The 24892-nt window shown below is 56.4% G+C and overlaps 1 protein-coding gene and 1 long non-coding RNA gene across 7 annotated transcripts in view; one reads left to right on the top strand and one right to left on the bottom strand.

Moving 5' to 3' along the window:
* LOC125927248 (uncharacterized) overlaps positions 1–567 on the bottom strand; it is a 29997-nt gene extending 29430 nt beyond the window's left edge. For both annotated transcript variants that reach the window (XR_007459284.1, XR_007459285.1), the window contains exon 1: positions 340–567. This is a non-coding gene — a long non-coding RNA (uncharacterized LOC125927248). The remainder of the gene's footprint in view (positions 1–339) is intronic.
* On the top strand, positions 543–22179 carry SLX4 (SLX4 structure-specific endonuclease subunit). 5 transcript variants are annotated; one of them, XM_049637408.1, is made up of 15 exons: positions 543–608; positions 2522–3223; positions 4871–5095; positions 7239–7428; positions 8314–8526; positions 10477–10685; positions 10780–11096; positions 11638–11878; positions 12332–12420; positions 13307–13453; positions 14272–14441; positions 15363–17557; positions 19706–19805; positions 20353–20673; positions 21153–22179. In XM_049637408.1, the coding sequence occupies exons 2-15, from the start codon at positions 2881–2883 to the stop codon at positions 21619–21621; spliced, it is 5229 nt and encodes a 1742-aa protein (XP_049493365.1). In that variant the 5' UTR covers positions 543–608; positions 2522–2880; the 3' UTR covers positions 21622–22179. The 5 variants fall into 5 exon arrangements, with proteins under 5 accessions (XP_049493365.1, XP_049493364.1, XP_049493366.1 ...); XM_049637407.1 differs by lacking the exon at positions 543–608 and adding an exon at positions 759–1057; XM_049637409.1 differs by lacking the exon at positions 543–608 and adding an exon at positions 1086–2404 and having other exon boundaries at positions 19709–19805.
* The last annotated feature ends 2713 nt before the right edge of the window (positions 22180–24892 follow it).

Below are 24892 nucleotides of genomic sequence, written 5' to 3'. Positions count from 1 at the left end.
TGAGGACGTCTCCCGAGGACCCAGGCCGGGTTGGAGCTCCAAGCACTACCACGAAACACACGCTCCTCCAACTTCAGCACGCGCTGAACATCTTCACATCTTCAGGCTGCACATCTTCCGGCCCCCGATCTCTGGCACCAACCAGGCCAGAGGGGTGAGCGGCGCTCCCTCACGCGGCCACCACCTCCCGGCCTCAGCCCGCTCGCTACTTCGAGCAGGGGGCTCTCCCGCCCCAGCGGGCCGGCGCGCCCTGCGACCCTGAATCCGAAGACATTTCCTGTGTCAACCGTGGTAGACCCCCAACTTCAACTAAATACTGCAGCGGTGCCCTAAACTCACCCTGACTCTTCCTCAACACTTAAGAACCTTTGCGAGGTGCCACGCACGCAGGCGACCACGCGAGCCTCGAGAGCCACCTTCAGCAGCGCACCGCCTCGCGGCGTCCGGAAACTATCGCAGCTGCGCGCCCGGGCCGCGGAGGACGACGGGAAGAGAGCGTCCCGGGCCGTTCCGCGCCTGCGCAGACGCAGTCCTCCGCCGGGGGCGCCGTTTGGCGCATGCGTAGGCGCGAGATTCTCCGTTGAGAAGGTGCCTCGGCGGCGCCAGAGGTAGGAGGAGTCGGGCTCTAGGGCCGGGAGTCTGCAGTTGGGAGAGAAGGTCCAGCCACCTTGGGCCCTTGCCGTTCTCGGTGGGAGAGAAGACTCTTTCTCGCCCGCGGTGTAGAGGCAGGAGCCGCACTTGGTTGGAGGGCCTGGGGCAGCCTGAAGGGAGGACGGGTGGGCTGATCGGATACCCCGGGGTCGCGGCCCGGGCGTCAGTCGGACGATCGGAATTCGCCGTCTGGCTTAACAGCAGCCCGAGCCCTTGACAGCCCTTCTCCAGGCCGGGTCCCCCGCCCGCTTCCCTGGTGTCACCGGGTCGGGGGCAGCGGGAGGGTCCGCCCCGCACTGCCCATTCATTCCTGCAGCGGCGAGTACAAAGCGGAGTAGACCCAAGTCCCGACCCTCTGGAAACTTGCCGCTTCCTTCAGCAAGTACTGAGTGAGCACGTATAGGAGGTGGGCCGTCTTAGGGCTAGTATCCAAGGCAATGTGGAGACTCAGCGGGGTGTGGAGGGTGGGATTTGCTCTAGCTCCCCGCGTCCGACAGGCTCAGTTCAGGGGCTTCTCCCTGCAGCCTTCTCTCCCACCACGTTCTCTTCGCCCCCATGATACCAAACTCTTTGCACTTAATTAATGCAGCAAATAATTGTCGAGCATTTTTTTTTTTTTTTTTTTTTTTTTACAATTCAGGTACTTCACCAGCCCAAGCGAATACGAAATGAAATAGATAAGGCTGTGCCCTCTTGAAATTTGAGCTGAGTAGGGGACAGATACTAAGTAAATGAATGAAAATGTAGGAGTTGATGCCCTGGAACCACGCTGCTTGGAGTTGATCCCGGCCCTGCCACTTCAAAGGCTGTGTGAACTTAAGCCAGTCCCTTAGTCTTGTGCCCGACTCTTGCTGTAAAGGGATGACAATACAGTCTACCCAACAGGATTGTTGTAAGGATGACACGAGCTAGACTCGTAAAGCAATTAGACCTGTGCCTGGCATACAGTAAGCATTCAATAAATGTTACCTGTTACAAACGATGGTAACTTGTGATAAATGCGATTGTGAAAACAGTGTGTGGTGACAGAAAATGGTGGCAGTGGAGAGGGTCCACTTGGATAAAGGGTGAAGGGAAGCTTCTTTAAAGAGGTGACACAGAAGATGAGAATGGGCCAGCCATGCAAAGTAGATTACAGGTGTCCATGTCTGCTCACCTCCAGAAAAATAGGTGATTAATTGGATTACTCGGACAGTGGAGGTTGCAATATGGTATTTGAAATAAACTTTGTTACTGGGTCATTCAGTTTTGACTTCTGAATCCCACTAAACTGTGCCAGTGTAAATAATCACACCCATAAGGCTCAGCCTTTGCAGTGGTCACCGTTCGAGTTAAGTTTGGGGAGCTCTTGCTTGGGTGAGGGAGGGTGGAAAAAAAAGTGGCCTTCTTTTGATTTGGAAACATTGCTCATGTCAGTGATGAATGAGCCTCCTATACTCTTGTCTTTTGTTTCTTCCTGAGTGTTGAAGCTCATATTTTCTTCATTCCTCTTGTCCCTCCCCTGCACATTAAGTTGTCTGTTGAGAGGGCCTGAGGGATAGTTTTTCTGCATTTGACGATCATCTTGTTTCTGCGGTAACTGCCCTTCATGGGATTCATTCATTCCCCAGATTTCAGTGAAAACAACACTCTTTCAAGATGCTCATGGTCTTTCTTTGATGGGTTTCTAGATCCCTCCCCCTGTGTTGTGCTGTGATATCCTGTAAGACCATGAGTTTGTGTTCACCAGGCTGTACTTGAGTATTTGACACAGGTACTGTTACTCTGAGGACTTTGTCCATACTCTGCATCCTCTTGTACCTTCCTGGAAGGAAGGGCATAAAATGCAATGTCTGTCTAATTACATTCAGATGCTTTTGGTTTTCCACAGATGTGACATTGAATGAACCAATGTGCTTTATCACTATGGAGATCTTGGAGAATTGCCTGAGCATGAAGTTCATATGTATCCTACCTTGGAGGCATCTGTTGGACAGCAAAAGCTCTCAGATGTGAACTTTAAATGTGCTGCTTAACGCAGACTCTGTGAAGAAAGGCATTTAAATTCTTATGCGGGGGAAAGCACGACTTTTTGCTCAATTGTGCAAACTCTCCAGCTGTCCTAGTGAGAAGCAGAGAGCAGCCGTGATGGAGCTACAAGTCTGAAGGAGGCCCTGCTAGGCTTGTTCTTGGGTCCCCAGATAGACCTCAGATCTCTGAAGAATACTTGAGAGCCTTAAAGTTGGTCAGATGATGGATGAGTCAGACGATGAGTTTAAGGAGCTCTGCGCCACCTTTCTCCAAAGGGTGAAAAAGAATGGCACCAAGGAAGTGTCGGGGGAAAGGAAGACACAAAAGGCCTCAAACAGCACTGAGACAAGTAAACCGAAAAGGACCAAACCAACTGCTACCAAGAGCAAAACCCTTCAAGGCCCCAGGGAGAAGAAAACTCGGTCTGGCAGCCAGGCCCCGAGGACTAGAAGGCAAGGGGCACCCAAGTGGCAGGAGAGCAAACCAGCTCCCCCGGAGAATGGAGGGGGAGGTGTGCCTGCCTCTGCTGTGCTCCAGGAGAATGTGCAGAACACCCAGACAGGTAACTGGGCCAGAGCCACGGGCCGTACGTTTCCAGAGAGGAAACCAGAGATGACGGCACTGTTTTACACCAGGAGTCAGAAAACTTCCTGCAAAGGGCCGGATAGTAAATTACTTTGGCTCTGCAGCCATGGTCTCTGTTGCAACTTCTCAACTCCCTAGACAATGTGTAAGCAAATGAATGGGCTGTGTTCCAACAAAACGTCATTAACGAAAACAGGCAGCCAGCCTGAGGACCATAGTTTGCTGACTCCTGTTTTAAACAGTGGTCAAATATAACCCCTTCGTGAACTTTCTACATGATTATATTTGTGGCCCTCTGCTCTTTCAGAGTTTCCTATTAATCTTTACATTATGTAGTTGACACAAGTTACATGAACATGAAAATAACGCTGCTTCTCATTTTCTTGAATTTATTCCAGAGTGGGTAAGTTGCAATGGGGCCAGCCAGTTCGTTTAGGCTGCTCAGAAGGCAGTAGGAAGCTGCCAGATGGGTTTAAACCCCCAAGAGAATCTTCAGGTCCTTCCTTTCTCCTCCAACACCTTTGTTCTTTTTTTTTTCCTTTGTCTGTTTGAAGCAGGTTTCTTACCCTGCTGTCCTTGGTGTACTGAACCATGGAGAAGGCATGCTACACATGCCTTCTTCAAGCAGAGCTGAGAACCAGCCTTGCATAAGATATTTGGGCTCCTGGGTGCTGTTTCTAAATATTTCTCACCTTTACTTCCTGATCTTAAGTGATATTTTTTACCTAGTGTGGTCAGCATGATCTCTCAATGGAGTGGTGGTAAACACTTAGCTGGCAGAGACCGTTGTAAGGCATCAGTGATGTTACCGAAACATTGGTCGTTGGTCCCTCATGCACCCTTCGGGAGTCTAGCGAAAGCCACGCATGACTCCCCCAGAAAACCGCACCCCCGTGCACACCTGTGAAACTGGCATAAAACTGCAGGGCTTCATGGATCCCCACCAGAGGCCATCTGTGGACGCCAGGTTACTGAACTTATGACCTAGGAAGATCAAAATGTTTGTCTTTAATACTTTTTTTTTTTTTAATGTTTATTTATTTTTGAGACAGAGAGAGACAGAGCATGAACGGGGGAGGGGCAGAGAGAGAGGGAGACACAGAATCTGAAACGGGCTCCAGGCTCTGAGCTGTCAGCACAGAGCCCGACGCGGGGCTCGAACTCACGGACCGTGAGATCATGACCTGAGCCGAAGTCGGACGCTTAACCGACCAAGCCACCCAGGCACCCCTAATATTTCTTTAATAACAGCTTTAGAGAAAGAATTCACATTCTATAAAATGCACACTCTTCAAGCATACAGTCCAGTGGTTTTAGCGTACTCACAGAGCTGTGTAGTCATTACAACTCCACAGTTTTTGAACATTTCCATCAGTCCAGAAATAAACCCTGTGCTCATTAGCAGTCACTCCCTGTTCCCCCTCCCATCAAAGATATTTATGACAGGTCTATTTATATTCCCCCCAACGGGGAAGACACCAATAATCACTCCTATTCACACTTGAGGGTTAAACTCAACCAGTTGGTAGAGGGCCCCTTGAGACTTGGGTCTAACCTGGGTCTGGTGGAAGGCTTTGTTTCTCCAGCTAGAACACATGCCTGTGAATGTTTTCCTCCTTGCCAGAGGACGCTCAGGACAGCGACTCCCAGCCCCCTCCTTCCCATCTGACTGCGATGGGGCCCAGTCCCTCCAAACCCCGGACGGCCGAGCTCGTCCTGCAGCGGATGCAGCAGTTCAAGAGAGCAGATCCTGAGCGCTTGCAGCATGCTTCCGAACGGTGCTCCCTGGAGTCTGCAGTTGAAGAAAACCTCCCGAAGGGCCCTCGAGAGGAGATGACGGCAGGGGACGGTATGATGGGAGTTTTACATCTTCCCCTCAGGGATAAGTTTTAACTGGGGGGGGGGGGAGGGGAGGGCAGAGCGGGAAGGAGCTGGCATTCCAGGAGTTTCTGGTGGGGGTGGGCTCTCTGCCCGGGATTGTACCTTGGCCATTCATTGTTGCTAGCCAGAGAATGAAGGGTCCCTTGGGTCATTTCTCACCCACCTTCTTTGACAAGATACCTCTCCCTCTTTTTATTTATTTTTATTTGTTATTTTTTAGAGAAAGAGAGTGTGAGTGGGGAGAGGGTCAGAGAGAGAGGGAGAGAGAATCTTAAACAGGCTATATGCTCAGCACAGAGCTTGATGCCGGGCTCGATCCCATGACCCTGGGATCATGACCTGAGCCAAAATCAAGAGTCAGATGCTCAACTGACTAAGCCACCCAGATGTCCCTATTTTGGCTTTTTATTACAAGATTTTTCCCACGCACAAAAGTAAATATATATTACAATGAACCTCCATACCCTCAACCTGTATTTAACAATTAACATTTTGCCATCTATTTATATGTCTCTAAGTGTACATGTTTCTTCTATACCATTAGAAAGGAAGTTCCAGACATCATGATGTTTCACCCCTCGATCTCCTACGTGATCAAAGTGTTGCTGCCACACCTAATTCCATAATTCTGCCTGGTGTCCGCTTCATATTAAAATGTCCCCACTTGTCCCAGGGACAGTTTTATAGCTGGTTTCTTTTTTTTTCTGAATAAGGATCCGTCAGAACTAGATGTCTACAAACTGCATCTGTGACAGTTTAGTAGTGTCTTAAAGTCTAGACTCTAGAATAGCCCTCTTGTCTTTTTCACGATTTTTTCATTAGTGCAGGACAACTGTGTTTTAAAATTTCCCACTTTTCTAGATTTATTTGCTCACGGTGTCATTTAACCACTTCCTGTAAGCCCTGTGTTGCATCACACGTGAGTAGACTAGAGGTCTGAGTGGCTCAGGGTTAAAATAGCTTGGCAACAACATTACAGGTGGTGTGCCCCAGGAGGCAGTCCCATTCTTTATCCCGCAAACAACAGGAGCCCTCCTCCCTGGTGAAAAGACACACGAGGGAAAAAAATAGGAAGAGACTGCATAGATGGTCCTACAGCTAATAAATATGGAGTCTCTTGGTACCGACGTGCAGATTTCCCCTTGGGAGCACTGAAGATTCTCAGGCTACCTCTGAGGTCCACGCAGGTAGCGATGTGGCAGCTGCTGCGCCATCAGTCCCCGCAGCACCAACAGGGCGCACGGGAGTTGCTCAGCTAGAACACGAGCTCGGCACCCGCCCTCCGTGGGACTCGGTGTTTCCATCGATCTTCACAGCAAAGCCAGTCATGCTCAGTATTCAGGAGACAGAAACCATTTCTTTGTTTAAAAAAAAAAAATAGGGCACCAAAATGAAGGGTGATGTGTTTCTGGCTTTAGTGGAAAGAGCGATAGACGGTAGGAATATTCAAGGACTGAGGATTTGTGAAGTTCTCCGAGCACCTCCCTGTGAGTGCCAACGGTCTGCTCCAACAAATTCAGATGTGACAGAGGGCCGCGGCCGTGGCCCAGCCACCGAGGGCGCCATCTCCAGACCCAGAACCAGTCAGTCCGTCCTTTGGTCTGATGCTGAGAAGGACACTCACCTTTGAAGACAGAAAGGCATTTATTTCACTTTGACCTGTTTTTTCTAGGATGGGAAACAAAAGGTCCTAGCAGTAGGAAAGGCTGCACTTTGAAGAGAAAACCTAGATTTATTGGAATAGGAGCCTTGCAAGCCTGGAACGCCCGAGGCAGACTTTTGCAGAAATGGGGAAAACGGAAGGCGCGTTCGTTCTCCAGGACGCTGCTGCTCAGACGGTGGCCCTGACCCGTCAGAAATGCAGAATCTCAGGCCTCCCCTAGACCTGCGGGATGCAGATCCGCGCTTTAACAGGCTTCCCAGGGTTCTTCTGCACGCTTGGGGGAGTTCCTGCTCCAGGGGCCCTGCTTACATCCACACTCACCGGACAGGGCGGGGCCGGGTCTGCTTTCTCCACACTCCACCCGCTGTGGGTGCTCCGTGAGGCCTGGCAGGCGGTGCAGGGGTATGCAGGTGAGCTCGTCCTCACGGGTCTTCGTGCCTCTTCACAGGGTCGGGGCCCTGGCTCCCTGCCACAGAGAGTGACGCGGCGGTGGCCTTGGCCCTGCAGCAGGAGTTTGGGCAGGAACAAGCATCGTTACCTGATGAGAACCTGGAGGAGACAGGGTTGTTCTTCTGCCAGATCTGTCAAAAGAACCTCTCAGCCATGAACGTGACACGGAGGGAGCAGCATGTGAACCGGTAGGAATGGCCTGTCGCCTCTCTGTGGTCACCTCTCCCGTGGGTGTGACAGGTCCAGCAGAATCTGTGGTGGGAATCCGGAGACACCTGACCATGACCATAGCACCTCAGTGTTGGCATCAGCCTGTCCTTGCTGTTTTTTTTACATAGCTTTACCGAGATGCCTTTCCCGTATTATACAGTTGATCCTTTTAAAACGAACTGTTCAGTGGCTTTTATTTATTATGTCCACAGTTGTGCAACCATTACCACAATTTTAGAGGATTTTTACTCCTCCAAAAAGAAACCCTGTACCCCTTAGCACTCACTCTCCCTCCCCACCCCCACCAACGCCCACCCCAAGCCCCTGGCAGCCGCTCATGCGCTTTCTGTCTCTGTGGATTTGTCTGTTCTGGACGTAAGGGGAATCACACAAGATGGAGCCTTTTGTGTCTGGCTTCCTTCACTCAACATATTGTTTTTGTGGTTCATTCAGGTTGTAGCACGGATCAGAATTCTGTTCCTTTTTATGGTTGAAGAATGCCCCATTGTATGCATAGACCATGTCTCATCCATTCTTCCGCTGGCGGGTGAATGTGTTGTTTCTACCTTTTGAATATTGCGAATAGAGCTGCTGTGAGCGTGTGTTTCGGGTATTAGCTTGAATGTTTGCTTTCAGTTCTTCGGGGTATATACTTAGGAGCGGGATTGCCTCCGTGTAACCTGTCCTTGCCTTCTTCAGCCGGCTTTGCTAGCAGATCCCTAAACGTAGGGGTTCGGAGGCTGAGCGAAGGCCGCGTGGGGGAGCTGGCTGTGGCCCGCAGCATGTCCGTGCTGACGTGGACGCAGGCCTGCTACAATCCACGCTACCAGGGAGAGCGTTCTGTGTTCACCGTCTTCCTCCAGGTGCTTGGATGAGGCTGAAAAGGCACTGGCACCCACCACACCACGGATCCCCGAATGCCCGATTTGCGGGAGGCCGTTTCTCACCCCGAAGAGCAGGATCAGTCACCTGAAACAGTGCGCGGTGAACATGGACGTGGGCCCCCAGCTCCTGCTCCAGGCCGTGCGGCTGCAGACGGTTCCGCCGGAGGGGGCCTGTGGCACACTGGCATCAAGGTGAGTCACATGAAAAGGAGGAACACCACAGAAACGCTTTTTTTCTTTTTAAAGCCTTTTGTAGTGTTAGAGAACAACGGAACCCTAGACCCCTCCCTAGATTCTGGAAATGAAACATTTGAGAAGGAAATCAGGCACAGTGCCCACTAGCATGGAGAGGAGACAGATGCTGCGTCCTCGAAGGCTTTGAGATGGTCCACACGGGTGTGTCTACGCAAAGGACTGGCTGGACTGGTTTCCTGGAGGGCCTTTCTGAGCTTTTTCCATTCTCGGCATCCTGTGGTCGGTGCCCTCTGGGCCATTGAGGAATTCGGTAGCCCGCTGTCCCGTGTCTGTGTCCCGTGTGCTGTGGCACAGCTTCCACCTCCACGCGGTCCGATTCTCACACCATTAACGTTAAAGGACTCGGCATCGTTCAAAGAGTTGGCAAGACAGAAGCACAGGCCTTTTTGTTAATGTGCATGAATTAAATGCATAAGTGTCACAATAAGAGGCCTGCACGTAGCTAGAAACAAGTCCTTGGTGTGCAAACCACAGGTAGGCGGGCAGCTCAGCTCCCCTGCACCTTGCCCCTGCCACGGTGGACGCCGGCATTACAGGGAACAATCTAGTGCCGGCCCTGGACTTCTGCAGGTTTGGGACTTCTTTCCTTTGACAGCTGTCAAGAGCAAAGGGAAGGCCAAGGGCATGGCTCTGTTTGTCCTGGCCGATGTCTTGCACACAGGTTATGGGCATCTGAGCTGGGCCAGTGGTGGGACTGGGGTTGGCAAAAGTCAGTTCTTAGCTGGTGAGCCTGTCTATATTGTAGCACATCAACAGCAGCATCTCAGAATTGGAAGCTTTAAGGATCTAGCATAGATATTATCTAAGCCATTGTTGTCTTTCAATAGGACAGGATGACAACTACTTACTCAGGTGAAATATATCTGCTTTTTAAATACTTCCAGGAAGAGACACAAGATGTGTGTGGGTCCTTCTAGAAGGTTGTTAAAGTAGAAAACGACAGCCAATGGACACCCTCACTGAGGCTTTGAGACTCACCTGCCCTAAGGCCAAGCCTGGTGTGTGTGGAACTCTGGGTAGTGGATACTGGGATGGCCCCTTTCTCTCTGGGGGGCTGTGGTTATCATGTGGGGTTCCCAGGAAGTTGAACCAAATTAGGGCTTGTGTAGATCTTCCAAAGTGCTATCTGAGATTCTTGAGCCATCCCTGGCCCAGGGGAGAGCATGAGCTTCTCTGGAAAGACGAGAGGTACCTTCCAGAGCAGCCCCACAGCTGGGTTTGCGCTCCCGGTCTCTCTCTCACCGTTGCCCTCCTATTTCTCACTCGGCCTGTTGGGATTCACCAGGCAGTCTGCGTTCTCCAGCCAGAAAGTCCTTTAAGTCAATCTCCTCCAAGCTGGCTGACCATGTTGGTGGTCTAAGCTGGGAGTCCTTTCCTTCAGACCTCGGACAGAGGCTCCGCCCACGGGCCCCTGCAGGAGGGGAAGGGATCCTTTTGTGGCCAGCGTGGCCAAGGGACTGCCTGAGGGGCATCTGAGGTATGGTTGGGCAGAAGTTGGTGGAATCCAGGAAGCTGACTCAGAGCCGTCGAATGTGGGCTCCATCGGCAGGGTCTGGCCACACGGAGCATGTGCGGGTACCATTTACAGCTTTGTACGTCTGCCAAGAACTCAGCTGGGTAGCATCACATGGAAGGTCCCAGAGCCTCTGCTCTCCGGGCCGCAGCGAACGTGGCCCAGAATCACTTGAGCTTACACAAGGCAACGGGATGAGTACAGCGAATGCCCAGAGCAACTGATGCCTCTGTCTGATGAGTTCACATTTATCCCTTTTCTCTCCTGACCAGAGAGTAGAAGGGGTCCGGGCCTCTCTGGTCCAGCGGGGACCGCCTCAGAAGAGGAAGCGCTCACACTTCCGGCCTCACTAACCTGTTTGGCTGTCTTTTAAGCTTCAGCCATCACGCTGGAGGTCTGAAGCGGAGGGGAGCCACCAACCAGAAGGAGCTGCAGAGGAAGCGGAGGGTCACCAAGCCCGAGGCGCCGTCCGAGGACTTGCTGGTGGCCATGGCCTTGTCCCGGTCTGAGAGGGAGCGGGAGGCTGTGCCAGCGGCGCTCAGCCTGGGAAATGCCTTTTCTGAGAGGATAAGACTGGGAGCAGGTAGGCGCACCCCTGCGGGGGGAGGCTCTCCACGCTGCTGGCCGGAGGTGACTGCGGCTGGGCCTCGTGACCCTTTGCTTCTGTTTACCTCCAGAAAAGAAGAGCCGCAAGAGGAAGGCGCCTATTTCCCCTCCCCCGTTGTTAGTCCAGGACCCGGAGACCACGGGGAGGCTGACGGCGGATCGGGTGGCCCAGCTCTTTGCCGAGGAGTTGGAGCTGTCCAGCACGCCGCCGCTTCCCACGAGCAGGATTCTAAAGGAAGAGCTGGGAAAGGCCGGTCGGTGTCTGCGGCCACCTGGAGGGAAGCAGAACTTTCTGTGGGAAGGCAGCGCCCTGACTAGAGCCTGGGCCCTGGAAGCCTTCTACACGGCAAGCCTGGTCCCTCCCATGGTGCCCCAGCGGCCTGCAAAGGTGCGCCCTCCCCTCTGGGCATACGGGGGGCTCCGGGGAGAGGCCAGCAGCTCCAGGAATCCGGCACTGGTCATCAACAGAAAGTCTGAAAAGGAAGGAAGGGTAGGAAGTTGAGAGGTGTTGACTGTAGCATGTTTCTGTGTGTAGGAACTGATGGCTCTCCTGGGAAGAACGGGCCGGTTCCCCACATGTATCCTGTCCCTGGAGAGTGTGACTGAAATGCAGTCCAGGACCCCACCCCCGGGGGGGGGCTGGTATAACCCACGTATGGTGGGGCCCAGGAACCAGCCTGATGCAGGTGTGCCTAGAGTCACTAAGCTTGAGGCCATTTAGATGACGTTAGGAGGACAGGGCCTTCAGGAACCTTCCGCAGACATAGATGCAGCAGGCATGGCCTTCACTGAGAGAAGTCCGTTGATAGATGGTGAGAGAGAAAAGCTTCACGGGGTTGCTCTGGGCTGTGGCTGGCACTCTCAGGGATCCTCTGCGTGGCGGCTTCTGCAGTAGCCATTTGGTCACTCGGCTTTCTGACTTCTTTCAGGCTCTTACACAGGAGCCCATGCTCCTCCCAGGGCTGCCTGACCAGCCAGAGCTGGGAGTGCAGACGCCACCTGCTGTCCCCAGTGCCCACCCTGCAGGCCACGGCCCCAGGAGCCCGGGCCCCTCCGCCAGCCAGAGGGAGCACCAGGCCCTGCAGGACCTTGTGGACCTGGCGGGAGAGGGGATGAATGCCAGCCCATGGCCCTGCAGTGGGGGACCAGCCAGCCCGGGAGGGGTTGCAGGTGAGACACCGGATGGGACACCGGGGCCAGACCCGCCCTCCCCACCTCCCCCCGCCCCGGCCATGGCTGCAGCGTCACTGGCTAGTCCTTGTGACATGGTGATAGCCGCTCAGACCTGGGGGTCTCTGGCTTGTCCCCATAAGATGGCGAGAAGGCGGTCTCTGTAAGTGCTTTCCTTTTTTCTCAGATGAATGTCGTGTTGGTGAGTCTGTCACAATTACCTTAAACTTTAACCCAGAACACAGCCCTTTTCCCAGAGCAAGAGACCTGCAGGCTGCTTGTGTCTCTGGGTGAGGGGGTAAAACCTATCAGTAGGTGGTTCACTTCAGTGAAGAAGCCCTCGGGTGACAAGTACCTGCAGGGTGCCTCTGGGGTCAGCCGGCTGACAGGTGATGCCTGGAGATTGACGTTGCCAGACGTGATGTTCTTTTAACCTGTGAATTCTTCTCTCAGGGATGGATTTGTCACCCACTGGCCTTCCACTGACTGGGTTTATCCCGCCACCCCAGGAAGAGCAGCTGGAGAGGGGCCGCCAAACTTCGGTAAGGACCGGGCTTCTCCCTGTGGGCCGGGCAGCCTGGCCCTGCTCCCAACCCTGTGGTCCTGGCCACTGAGTCAGCTCACTGTCTCCAGACCCTTCCACAAGTGCACTGGACCCTCATTGGCCTTTGAGCTAAGCCAGGCAAGAGACCACAGGAGTCTCCTGTCCCCTCTAGGGTTCTGCCATGAGGCTTCTGTCCCTATCGTCACTGCACTCTAGGGTACCACAGTAGCCAAGCCCCGGGAGCCTGCTCTGTCCTGAGAGCCCACAGGGATCACCGCTGCTCTGTGAGGGGCTTCGTTCCCTGAACTTTCATTCATTTGTTCAGCATCTACTGTGCCCCTCTGACATCAGGTTCCAGGCTGGCCTCTGGATAATGGTTCACGTTCCCTGTTGGTGACGCTGGGTTGGAAGTTGGGTTTTCCTTAGAGAGGATGTCATCCTGTTAGTATATCGGTATCAGCCAAACCCTTCACACCACGGTCTACCTGAAGACCGTGGCACGTGGTCGGAGAAGGGACTCGGAGCTCCCGTCAGCTCGGTACCTGAATGGCGAGGGCTCAGGATCCTTGCCTGTCACATCGGGCCGCACACGGTGTTTATGAAGCACTTAGCCCAACGTGCACCCTGCTCGGCCGCGGCTAATGCCTCATCTGCAGCTCTCTTGCAGCCGTCATGCCTCCACTCGCTCGTCCCCCGCATTGTGGGCCAGGGGATTCCGGGTAATGGAGAACTTGAGCAAGGAGCTAGCGTGCTGTCCCATATTGTTGAGAGCCTCAGGGTGATAACAGGTGGAACCCGGCATGCGAGCCTTGTGGACAGGAGCTCAAGGCACCCCTAAAGTTGGGGAACTTGCTGTCAGCCCGGTCTGCTCCCCCTCCTTCCAGCTCACCCTCAGTTTGCTGCTGGCTGACTTCAGAGCCATGGTCAATAACCCACAGCTGAGCGACATCCAGCTTCAGACAGACAGCGGGGAGGTGCTTTACGCCCACAAGTTCGTGCTTTACGCCCGCTGCCCCCTTCTCATGCAGTATGTGAGTACGTCCCCTCTCCCCCCTTCTCCCTTCCCCCCCTTCCTCTCCTGCCCCTCCCCTCCTCCCTCCCCCCCTCCCCTCCTTCCTTTCTCTCCTTCTCCACTCCTCCCCCTCCCCTCTTCCCAGCACCCCTCCGCCTCCTCCCCCCGCCCCCTCCTCCCTCCTCTCCCCCACCCCTCCCATTCTGGGTGCTCTCTTATGCTCCCTTCCACTCTGTCCAGGCTCTCCCTCTGTCTTCCCACCCCCTTCCCTCCCCTCCACACCCCCCCTCCCTGCCCACGCTCTCACCCGTCTCTCCGTCCTCTCAGTTACACTTCACGGAGGAGACCTTTTTGAGGTTAGGAAGCAGTATGAGGAAATGAACGGAGGATTGGGAAACATCAGATTTCTTGATTCACTGAATAAAAATCCACTTTTCCCCAGAATTTTTTCCTTTTCCTCTGTGTCTGTAATTATAAAGTCATCCTCGACCTAGCTGCTGACAGACGTTTCTGCACCGACCCGCACCGACACGCATTTGACTTCAAGGTTGTGTCGCAGGATCCAGGAAGCTACTGTCGGCCTCTCCCAGAAGGTTCTAGTGCCTCTGATGTGTCTGTCGAGAGGGAAGCGACCGGGCGCTTAAACACCCATCGTGGTCTGCTTTTATCAACGGCGAAGTCCTATGGCCTGACCGCAGAGCCTGCGGGGCAGACCGGCGCGACACTGGCTGACGCTGGCGCCGGGGAAAGGCTGTGTGGAGGAGGGGCCCCCTCTGTGTGGCCCCCGAGTCAGACTCGTGAGGTCGGTAAACCTCCTGTATTCCCCTTCGTTTTCAGGTGAACAGCGAAGGCTTCTTCGCCGTGGAGGACGGCGGCGTGAAGAGCCAGCGCGCGCTGCTGGGTGGCGTGAGCGCCGAGGCTGCCCGTGCGCTCCTGCACTATCTCTACACCGCGGACCCCGGCGTGCCTCCCCGGCTGGCGCCCGGCCTGAGCGCTCTGGCCCGCAGGTCCGATCGTTCTTCCCGTTTACCTCACGGCGTCTGACGCTCACTGCCAAGGAGTAGCAGGTTGACGGCTCGCAGGAGGGCCAGGGCTGCGCCCTCTCCGTGTTAACCCCAGGTCTATGCTCAGTGGTGACCTCACCTGGGATGTACTGACCGGAAGTCCGGCCAGAGCGGGCGCTCGTGCTGGTGGTGGACGGCCTCTGCCGAGTCACGTGGCTTGGAGCTCCCTGGGTGTGATGGGGGTGGTCCTCAGCTGCCCCAAAGCCCTGCTACTCCTTGGCCATTCCACCACGAAAGCCTAGGGGTGGCCGTCCTTTCCCAGGTCCCAGAAAACAGAAGCAGCTAGGATGCGTAGTTTAACTCCCGCGGGCTCGCACCTAGTCCACGCGGCAGCCGGGAGGGGCGGCGTGCAGCTCCACAAAACGAGGGGAACCGTGTCCATCCGAGGCCGTGTCAGCCCTCGGGTGCGTCCTTGGGAGAGGACCAGCCTGCCCCTGGGGTTCTGAGTGTGCCAGTCAGACCACAGAGTGTTCAGGGACACGGCAGGTGGTGCCCCCCTCGCCCCGGCTGACCTGTGACGGGTTCGCTGTCTTTGGTTTGCATCGGTCCAGAGCTCCGGGTGCCTCTCAGGGCAGCTCCAGCCGGGCCGCACCACCAGCTGCTGTCCTCCAGCTCGGCCCGATGCACCTTCCTGTTTGCGCAGCGGAGTCCAAGATCCCTTCCTTAAAGTCCCCGAGTTCCTTCTAGAGCTGACTGGTGTGTGTGGGGTGGGGGCTGCTGGGTGTGAGCATGGGCGCCGTCTGGAAGAGAGCAGGGAAGAGGCCAGGACTGAGTCAACGGCTGTCCTCCCCATGACCCTCACCTGCGCCGGGGCACCGGCTGCTGCCTCTGTGGGGTAGTGATGCGTGGCGTTTCCCGTTGCAGGTTCGGCGTTAGCGAGCTTGTTCTTCTGTGCGAACAAGAGCCCGATGTGATGGGTTCAGAGGACAGGCCACGGAAGGAGAAGGAAGACGAGGACTGTGAAAGCCGGGCGGAGAACTTCCAAGAACTCTTGAGGTCCATGTGGATAAAGGAAGAGGAAGAAGCAGAGGCTTCATTGAAATCCGAGGGCTGTGAAGAAGACAGAGAAAAAGTGGATGAGGCAGAAATGGAAGAGATTTATGAATTTGCAGCCACTCAGCGCAAGCTGCTCCGGGGCGAAAGCACTCCAGAGGTCAAGGAAGAAACGGACCGGTTCGGGGAGGATGGTCCCTTGTCTGCACAAATCTCATTAAGTGTTCAGGTTCACGAACAGCCGGAAAATGCAGAAGAGACGGAACTGTGTGGCCAGAGAAGAGATGAGGCCCCAGTCAAATGGAAGAGCGTGGGACCGTCCACGCCCCTGCGACTCAAGGGCCCTGGTGCAGATGTAGAGACAGCAGGGTCCCCAGAGGAAGCACTGGGGCGTCCCGGCTCCTCTCGCCCTTCTCGGGGCGGCCGGACAGGGAGAAAGGAAGATGCGTTTTGGTGCTCGGCTGCTGCTGCCGCTGAACAGCCCTTTTCATTGACTCCCAGAAGATGCCCTGAACCGTCGCAGACAACAAGTGAGCTCCAGGAAGACAATGGCACGGCCGCGAGAAAGGGGGCGGAGAGTCCTTGTACCCCTGCCCACCGGCAGGCACCCCCGTTGCGCCCGTGCCTGTCGAAGCTCCTTCAAGGCAGGAGTCCTGGCCGGCCACGCCCTTGCCCTCGCCCTCATCACACCGGCCAGTCGCCCAGCGGAGCTTCTAGGGCGGCCTCCCAGGACTCACCATCCAAGCAGAGGAGGGGCAGGAGCCTCTGCAAGCTACTCAAAGATCCAGGCCTTCAGAAAGGCAAAGAACGTGGTTCCTTGTTGGAATGCAGAAATAAAGGGGCTCTGGCCTCCCCAGAAAAATCTCCATCCATTGACCTCACCCAATCAAAACCTGGTCATTTGAGCTCCCGATCTCAGAATACTCCCTCCAGCAAGAACAGAGAAGATGAGATTATCCTTTTACTGGACTCAGATGAAGAGCTGGAGCTGGAACAAACCAAAACAAAGTCAGTTCTTAATGGTCCCCTGGAAGAAAGGAAAGTGCTAGAAGTTAGCACCAGGTCTTCTGAGCTGTTTTCCGTCATCGACGTTGATGCAGATCAGGATTCTTTCCAAAGCCCACCACGAAGAGAGGCGGAACTGCTGTGTGGGGAGGAGAGGCCGCCAGGGAGCCAGGGCTCAGGGGAGGGCAGAGGGACCCCTCAGCTGTTCTGTGACCCCGAGAGCGGCCCTGAGGAGGACAGCACCACAGACGCCTCATGGCTGGTGCCCGCCACCCCCCTGGCCAGCAGAAGCCGTGACTCTTCATCCCAGACCCAAATAACAGGCCTCAGGTCCAGGGCTTTAGTGGATCACATGGCCCAGTTCAAACCCTGGGCCTCCCTAGAAAACAGGGATAGACCCGAAGCTGCAAATACGTGTTCGATAGCCAGGCCCCAGATGTCGCCACCGCGCTTGGGCCCCGTCGTTGCAGGAAGCCCCGACAGCAGGGGCCCATGCAGTCCCCACCCCGGGCACCCCCAGCACCTTGCTCTTCTGGCGGCCTGTCCCATCTCAGGGGGCCTCGCCGATTCCACGGGGCGGCTCCGGAAGCGCTCGCCCCTCGGGCCCAGCCTGCCGAATCAGGCCACCGCGAGTGAGGTGGTGGAGGTGGAGGACAGCGAAGACGAGCGGGAGGTGGCCAACAGCAGCCCCCTGCCGGACAACGACCCTCCGATCCCTCTTGACGACTGCCACTGGCACATGGAGCCCCTCTCTCCGATTCCGATCGACCGCTTGAATCTCGAGCTGACGGGGCCCCTGAGCACCAGTAGTCCCAGCGGTTACGGCCGCTCCCCGGCCCTCTCGGGCACCACCCCCATCCGAGGAAGCCTTGCCGGCCAAAGAAAGGCTCCAGAGAAGTCCCCTCGGGCCGGCTCGCCTGGGAGCAGCAGGCAGAGCTTTCTGAACTCCGCTCTGTGGGACCACGGGGATGAAAAAGAACAGACGTCTCCAGAGCTGCTTCCTGCGGCCCAGACGCCGAGTGCTGATGAAGCTCAGAAATCAGAAGGGTTAGAGACGCCAAGTGAGTAGCGGGGCGGGCTGGGGGGTGGGGGTAGTTGTCTCTTACACTGTTTTACACTAAGGGGCTGGAGGGGACGGTGAAGACAGCGCAGGGCCGTCTGAGCCCTCCCTTCCGCCTCCCGGCTCAGGGACAGCGGGCTTGCTTCCAGAGTACCCCTTAGCCAGTTCGTATCCTTGCCTGGGTCCGGTGGCTCCCCTGGGCTCGGGTGAAAATTGCTGTCTTTGGACCCTGCTCGGGACTGCTGAGCCAGCACTTCTGAAGGCCGACACGAACACCTCAGGTGCCCCTCAGAATCGCCCAAGCGTGGTTCCTCCCGAGGTGAGACAGAGCTGCCGTGCCGAGCCCGCAGCTCCACTCCTGTGAGCACGCTCAGTGGAAGCGCAGTCAGGACCGCAACAGATCCTCGTACCCGAGTGTTCACGGCGGCCAAAGCGGGGAAATAACCCAGGCGTCCCTTAGCTGATGTGCAGGGGTAAAGGCAGTGCGGTCCCATCCACGCAGTGGGGTATTATCAGCCACAGAAAGGACAGAAGTACTGACCTGGGACGTCATGGATGAAGCTTGAACACACGATGCTCGGTGAGAGACCGGAGTCACGGGAGACCACGTGCTGTGTAATTCCATTTCCGTGACACGTCCAGAGGAGACACCTCTGTTAGGACAGGAGCAGACGAGCAGTTGCCGGGAGCGGGGGCGCAGAGAGAATGGGCAGCGTGCTGGGTACGGAATTGCCTTTCCGGGGTGACAAAGATGCTTTGGAGCTAGATAGAGGTGGGGGTGGCGCCGCACTGGGAATGTCCAAAGTGCCTCTGGATCGTTCACTTTAAAATTACATGTGAATTTGCATCTCATTGAAAAAAACAAGAGGTGGGCAAGCGGGGGAGGTCCTTCCTCATCCACCAGCCCCCAGCCCCGTGGGGGGATGCCGTTTCCCAGCTCATTTCAGTCAGAGTCCCCCGTGCCAGTCCCTGAGGTGTTGCCGCCCACCCTGTCCCCTGCCGGGCGGATCCTGGGAGAGCCGGGAAGGGCAGGGTCGCACCAAGCAGTGGCTGGTAGCATGGAAGCAGCCTGCGGACAGAGCGTCTGTGTGCGACCCGGTGTTTCATTTCCTCCTAAAACCCGAGACCATCTGGGCCTTGACCAGCACTCCCAGCATTGAATGGACTTGAGAAGTGCCTGGAGAACGTCTTAACACATACACGGCCAGGCCCCACCCCACAGGTCTGGGGCTCGGCCAAGAATTTGCATCTCTAACCAGCCAGTTCCCAGGTGGTGCCGTGAGAACCACTGCAGGAGACATCAGAAGACCGGGGCGGGGGGACCTCAGTCTGAACTTGAGGCGGGCTTCCACGAGGTGACAGGCTTTCTCAAATCATACAAAGACTTTTGTGCTTTTTTTCAGGAGACGGCCTGTTTTCATTGGAGTCTCAAAGGACTCCAAGCTCATAAAAAGGATAAGAACCAAATATATTCCTAAGTTGTCCCGTTTGTCTTTAAAATACTGACTTCTCTTCTAAAATAACAGCTTTATTGAGCTGTTATTTACACACCGTAAAGTTTACCCTTTAAGATGTACAATCCAGTGGTTTTTAGGACATTAACAATGTTCTGCAACTGTGAGGGGCTGGGTAAAACGGGAGGGAGAGTGGGAGGTGCAGGCCTTATTCCCGGGACAAATGAATAAGTCCTGGGAATAAAACAGCACAGGGAACAGTCAGTGGTCTAATAGCGCACGGTGATAGACAGTAGCTACGAAACAAAAATGAAACCATACCCCTCGGTGGTTTCAGTACATTAACAGTGTTCCGCAAGCATCACCACGAATCCCAGAACATTTTCGTCATCCCGTCAGCAGCCACTCCCGCTGCCCCTTCACCCCACCCCCTGGCAGCCATGAATCTGCCTTCCTCCCTGTTCCCGCAGCATCGGCATCGCACAAGGGCTGTGGCCCTCATCACGTGCCGTGCGATGCTTTCCGAAAAGACACGATTCTAGACTCAAACGATGAAGGGGTGAACGTACTGCTCTCATGCACAACGGTGGCTAGGCTTCCTTCGAAGGCAGGATTTCTCTCGGTGATCCTACTGAGCTCAAAAGAGGTAAATCCAGGTCCCCTGTGCTGATACGTGTTTCTTTTGTTCTACCTAGAAGGTGCTCATTGGAAGAACTTGCCCCCGAAAGTGCCCATAACCCCAATGCCAAGGTATTCCATCATGGAGACCCCGGTACTGAAGAAAGAACTGGATAGGTTGGTGTTGTTCTTGAAAACTTGCTCCTGAGTGCTCTGCTCCCTCCTGTGAGCGTCCAGGCTTTAGTGAGGCCGGAGATGAAGGTCCTGCTGTGGGGCTCTGGTAGCAGGAGCCGCTGGGGGTGGGAGAGTGTGTGACGTCTGGCTCTCCGCACACTGTTCCCGGAGAAGCTAAGAGAGGAGACTCCATCAGGTGACCCATCGGGTGACAGGTCTCCATGAGCCATGTGGATGGAAATGGGACACTCGCCTTAACAGTCTGAATAAGGAGATCTGATTTTTTAAAAGAACATCAAAACTATCACATCCCCATCAATGCTGCTCCTCACCTTGGGCACAGAAGGTGTTCCCACTGCCACCATCGCTCAGAACCTGGGAATGGTCCTTCTGGAATATTCTTCAATGTAAGCTCAGTTGGCCTGCAGAGTAGACATCTCTGAATGCTCACAAAAGTCAGGCATTTAAGATTTCAGTTACACGAAGCCATTAATTTAATTTGTTGATAACTGTTTGCTCTTTGCTGAAGTTCACCTGTTTCCCCATTCAGGTTTGGCGTCCGCCCTCTACCCAAACGCCAGATGGTCCTGAAACTGAAGGAGATATTCCAGTACACTCACCAGACTCTGGAGTCAGACTCCGAGAACGAGAGCCAGTCCTCACGGGTGCTCCTGGAGGCGCCTCACAGCCAGACCCAAGCCAGCAAGACGTCCAAGGGCTCCTCCCATCAAGAGAATCCTCCTGGTGGAAGCCTCCCTCCAACGAGCAGGGAGGAGCCTCTAGGCCCTGATGGTGACGCCCAGCTCCCAGCCTCCCAGGAATCAGTGGCCTCCTCCGTGGACAGCAGTGACGGCTCCTTTAACTCACAAAGGTAACGGGACCAAAGGACAGGGCGAGTGGCTTCATAAGTCCTCCACAGCCAGTGGGTCCGTGAGTTGGCGGAAGCAAGGCCTAATGCCGATGTTGAGAAAGCCCAGCTGCCTTCTGCATTTGAACTGTAGGAAACCCAGCTGGGGTTACGGGCAGTCCCCTGTGAGCCTCCTGAGCAGACCTCTGGGGCTCCCGTATCCTTGCCCTCAGGATACTCTCGTGAGGGGGCGGGGCTGGCCTTCCCGGTAGCACCTGTTGCTGCCGGCAGTAGATTCTGGCAGAGGGTAGGCTCCTGCCCCCGCCGCAGCAAGAATGACAGGATTGCAGCGGCCTGGAGCTTCCTGCCACCCTGGGAGGTCATCCGTGCCACGTGTTGGGCTCTGCAGGGGACACAGAAACGCTCTTTCCCTCAAAGAGACTCCTGGTCTCGGGGTGCTGGAGAGGAGGGTCACAAAATGTTTTTTGTCTGGTTCTTTGCAGTTCTTCCTGTGAGTTTGGAGTGGCCTTTGAGTCTGCGGGGGATGAAGAGGGTCAAGAGGAGATAAGTGCATCACAGACGGCCGTCCAGGCGGCAGCCACGGAGGAGGCGGTGAGGCGCTACATCCGCTCCCGGCCGGCCCTCTACCGCAAGGTCCTGCTCTATCAGCCCTTTGAGTTGGCCGAGCTGCAGGCCGAGCTGAAGCAGCATGGCATCCGCATGGCCCTGGGGAAGCTGCTGGATTTCCTGGATGCCCACTGTATCACCTTCACCACCTCTGCGGCCCGGAAGGAGAAGCTCCAGAGGAAGAGGCGGCAGCCCGTGGGCAAGAAGAAGCGGGGCAGGGCCGCGGGCCGGTCCGCCCCTCCCCACCCGCGGCCGTCCGCAGCCTGTGAGCGTCTGCAGCCCCCCTCGGCGAGCCAGGCCTCCACGGGCGTTTCGGGGCCTGGGGACCACATCAATCCCCCGTGAAAGTGACGATGGCACCGAGTTGGGTCGGCTTTCCCCAACTCCGTTTCCACGGGCCTCAGGGCCCCAGCCCCTTCCTCTTGTCAGTGCCCATGGTTTGTCTCCCTTTGTCTCCCTGTGACCCCGCCGTGGGTGGCCGCCAGCTAGCCAGGACGAGGTCTTCCGGGTACAGGGTGTCCTCGTCCTGAGGTGGACATCCAGGGCCAGCTTGCCCTTGCCCTGCCTTCCTTCTTGACACTTGGCCATAATCCCATCCTCCACCAGCAGACCAGGTGCCCACAAGCCTGTCACTGCCACATGTTAGGTGCTCTGCTGGCCCACCCATCCCGCCTAGATACCTGTCATCGTCACCAGCAGTCTCCAAACTGGGCAGTGCGGGCGGGCTCGGCTTTGCCGGGTATGTGGGGGAAGCTATCTCCAGCCTCAGGAGCGGTGTGGAGTATGGGCGAGGGCCAGAAAAGAGGAAAGGTCTGGGTCTCTACATCCGTGTGAATGCCTTGTCTGTTTTAAATACGGTGCAGTCCATTTTATATGATGTGCAATAAAAACAAAAAGGCTGTATAAAAAGTTTCCAGATACTACACTCTAGAAGGATGAGGGAAGCTGGCTGGCAGCTGCCCCTACACCCACGTCTGCAGGTCTCTGTGACGGTCCTTCATTGCGAGGGGTGACCCAGGCCTGCCGGCTCATTGCTCTTTGGTTCTTAGGTAAGAGGTGTGTGCATTCGTTCATCCGTGACTGTGAGTCCGTAGACCCACACCAAGCCCCTACCAAGCAATGAGCTCCAGCCCTCGATGCTCAAAGTGAGGCCCGAGGCCCAGCAGTGTCACCCCGGGGTGGGGGGGTTGTTACAGATGCAGGCTTGGGCCTATCCAGACCCACCGAGTCAGAATCTGCGTTTTACTACGATGAGTTTGCAAAGCCCGCCCTGGCCTCTGCGCTGGGCCCTGTGGAGAGAGGTCAGAAACAAGCCGTCAGTCATCAGACCAGGTCTAGTCATCAGCCAGACCCTGGCCTGTCCTGAGCTCGGTCAGTGCTCAGGTGGCCCCAAGCGATAGCCTCCTGGAAGAGGGGCATTGTGAGCTGGGCCTCAGGTGCATGCAGCATTCAGGGAGGTCAGAGGGGCTTCCTGAACACGTACTGTGTGTCCTGGTTTGTGCCCTGGGGAAGAGGGCCGGGCAGGGGTTACAGGGCAGAGCAGGCTGCCAGGGCTCAGATCACGGCTAACGGCAGTTGAGACTGGAGACGAGTCTGGCCTGGTTTCGAAGGTACCATGTGTTTCTTACACCAAAGGCTTGCTCTCCTGCCCTAGTAGGGACTGTGTGAGGGAAGGGAGGTGGAGTTTGGGAAGCGGGAGGCGACTCAGAGCCCTCACCCGGCTTCACCGGCTCCTGCTGGAGACCCTGGACTGGGATGAGCAGCTTCGGATGTGCTGCCCCGGGACAGGCCTGGGAGCCCTCAGTCCTCAGAACGCAGCCCAGGACGTCACCAGCTGCAGGAGGGGTTGAAACGGAAAAAGGCTTGGGCCAGGAGAGGGATGGGGGGAAGGGAGAGCCGGTGGTAGGAGGCCTTGGCCAGGTCAGGTCTTCACCGCGGGCCCCGGGGGGCCCCAGGGGTCGGCAGTGGGCCCAGCAAGGGCTTGAGCCCCGAGCCTGAGCCCGTGCACTCTCGTGGCAGTGAGGGACCAGCCACAAGCAGAGGACTGGCAGCCTCCGGGAGGAGAGCCCTGAGCTTTCCGGACAGGTCACACCTGGCTGGGGAACGGGACAATCAGGCCCAGCTAACTGGTTGAGAAGGAAAACGGTGTGGAGGAGCTGCCTTATCCCAGCACCCGTGGCGGGGCTGGCAGAGCAGGGCCGGCAGCGGGCCTCCTGCTGCACAGCAGGCAGATGTTCCAGAAGCTCTGCCCTGCCTCGTGATGGACAGTTAGCACAGGTGAGAGCGCGCCGAGCCCCGGAGCAGTGGAAAACCAGGCGACACCCCCACTTTGTTTGTGCTGTGTCGAGACCTCCCAGGCCTGTCCCGTGTCCTGTGGCGGGCCTGGCCTGGGCATGGTCACTGCAGGCAATCAAAGGGGAGCCACGAGGCCCCCAGGGGCCTGTACAACACCCCACCCCCACCCCACCCCCGCCAGAGGCCCCTGCTCCCGCCGGCAGGAAGCCTCGGGCTGTCTGAGGTGGGAAGGACTGAGGCCGCTGCCCGTCTGGCTTTCCCAGTTCCGGGTGGACAGCAAGCGCCAGAGTGAGACCCCGCCGCAAACATACAAACGCCCGGGAGAGTCGAGAGGAAGGCCTCCTGCGTGTCACGGGCGGTCCGTTGGAGGTGGGGGAGAGTCCCGGGGGGACAGTGCCCCGAGACCCCCAGGGAGGAGGGTATTTCCTCCTGTGCTCGGGAACCACCTTCCCTGAGCTGTGGAGGGGGGAGCAGAGCAGGCCTCTTGGTGTCTTTCACATGACGGATACCCACCAAGCCCCTGTGGCTTCCAGCATCCTGTGGGCGGCCTGGTTTCAGACGCCTCCACTGCACCTTGTGGCCGGCCTACAGCCTCCGGTCTGCGCTCTGCGGGCCTGGAGCCTCAGCAGGCTTCTCGAGGGAAAACCTGTGCGTCTCCCCCAGCGCCTGGCAAGTTGCCGGGGGCCCCGAAGGCACTGGCGCAGGGGAGGGCGGGAGGGGCACAGAAAGATGTCACCGCACGGAGCACTTCTGTCCTGCCACCTCAGTCCCCTCTCTTCCCCTCCCCACCCCCACACAGCTCTCGAGAACAGGCTGCTGTGAGCGCACATCCCCTCCCGCCTCCCCTCACCCTCAAGTCGCGTCATCTAAACCCGCCGCCCTCCTGCTCTACAACCACTCATGGCTCCTGGTTGGCGTGCTTAGGAAACCTGAGGCGCAGGTCACTCGGCTCCCACCTGGCCACCTGCTTCTCTCCACGGCCCCACAGTGACCTGCTCCCTGACACTGGAGGCTGTCCTGCACTTGTCCCCTGCCGTAGCGTTTCTCCTGTTGTTCACTCTGGGCACGTCCTGCCCCCTCGTCCCTTCTTGGTCACTGCAGCCCACCTGCAGGCGCCCCGGTGAACTGCCACACTCTGCTGTCTCAGGGCGCGGCTCACCTCCTTTGGGACACACATCACGGGGTACAGCTGGGTTGCAGAGGCCTGCTGGGCGTTAGAAGGAAGCAAGGGGGGCCAAACAGGCCAACGAGGGCCACAGCCGGATCAGAGCGCGCCAGCCCGAGCGAGAGGACTCCGTTCCAGACGGAGAAGCCAGCTCCC

This window comes from Panthera uncia, chromosome E1 (genome assembly GCF_023721935.1).
Source record: "Panthera uncia isolate 11264 chromosome E1, Puncia_PCG_1.0, whole genome shotgun sequence".
Lineage (NCBI taxonomy): Eukaryota > Metazoa > Chordata > Mammalia > Carnivora > Felidae > Panthera > Panthera uncia.
Note: the sequence above shows the minus strand (reverse complement) of the source record. Positions and strands in the feature narration are given on the sequence as shown.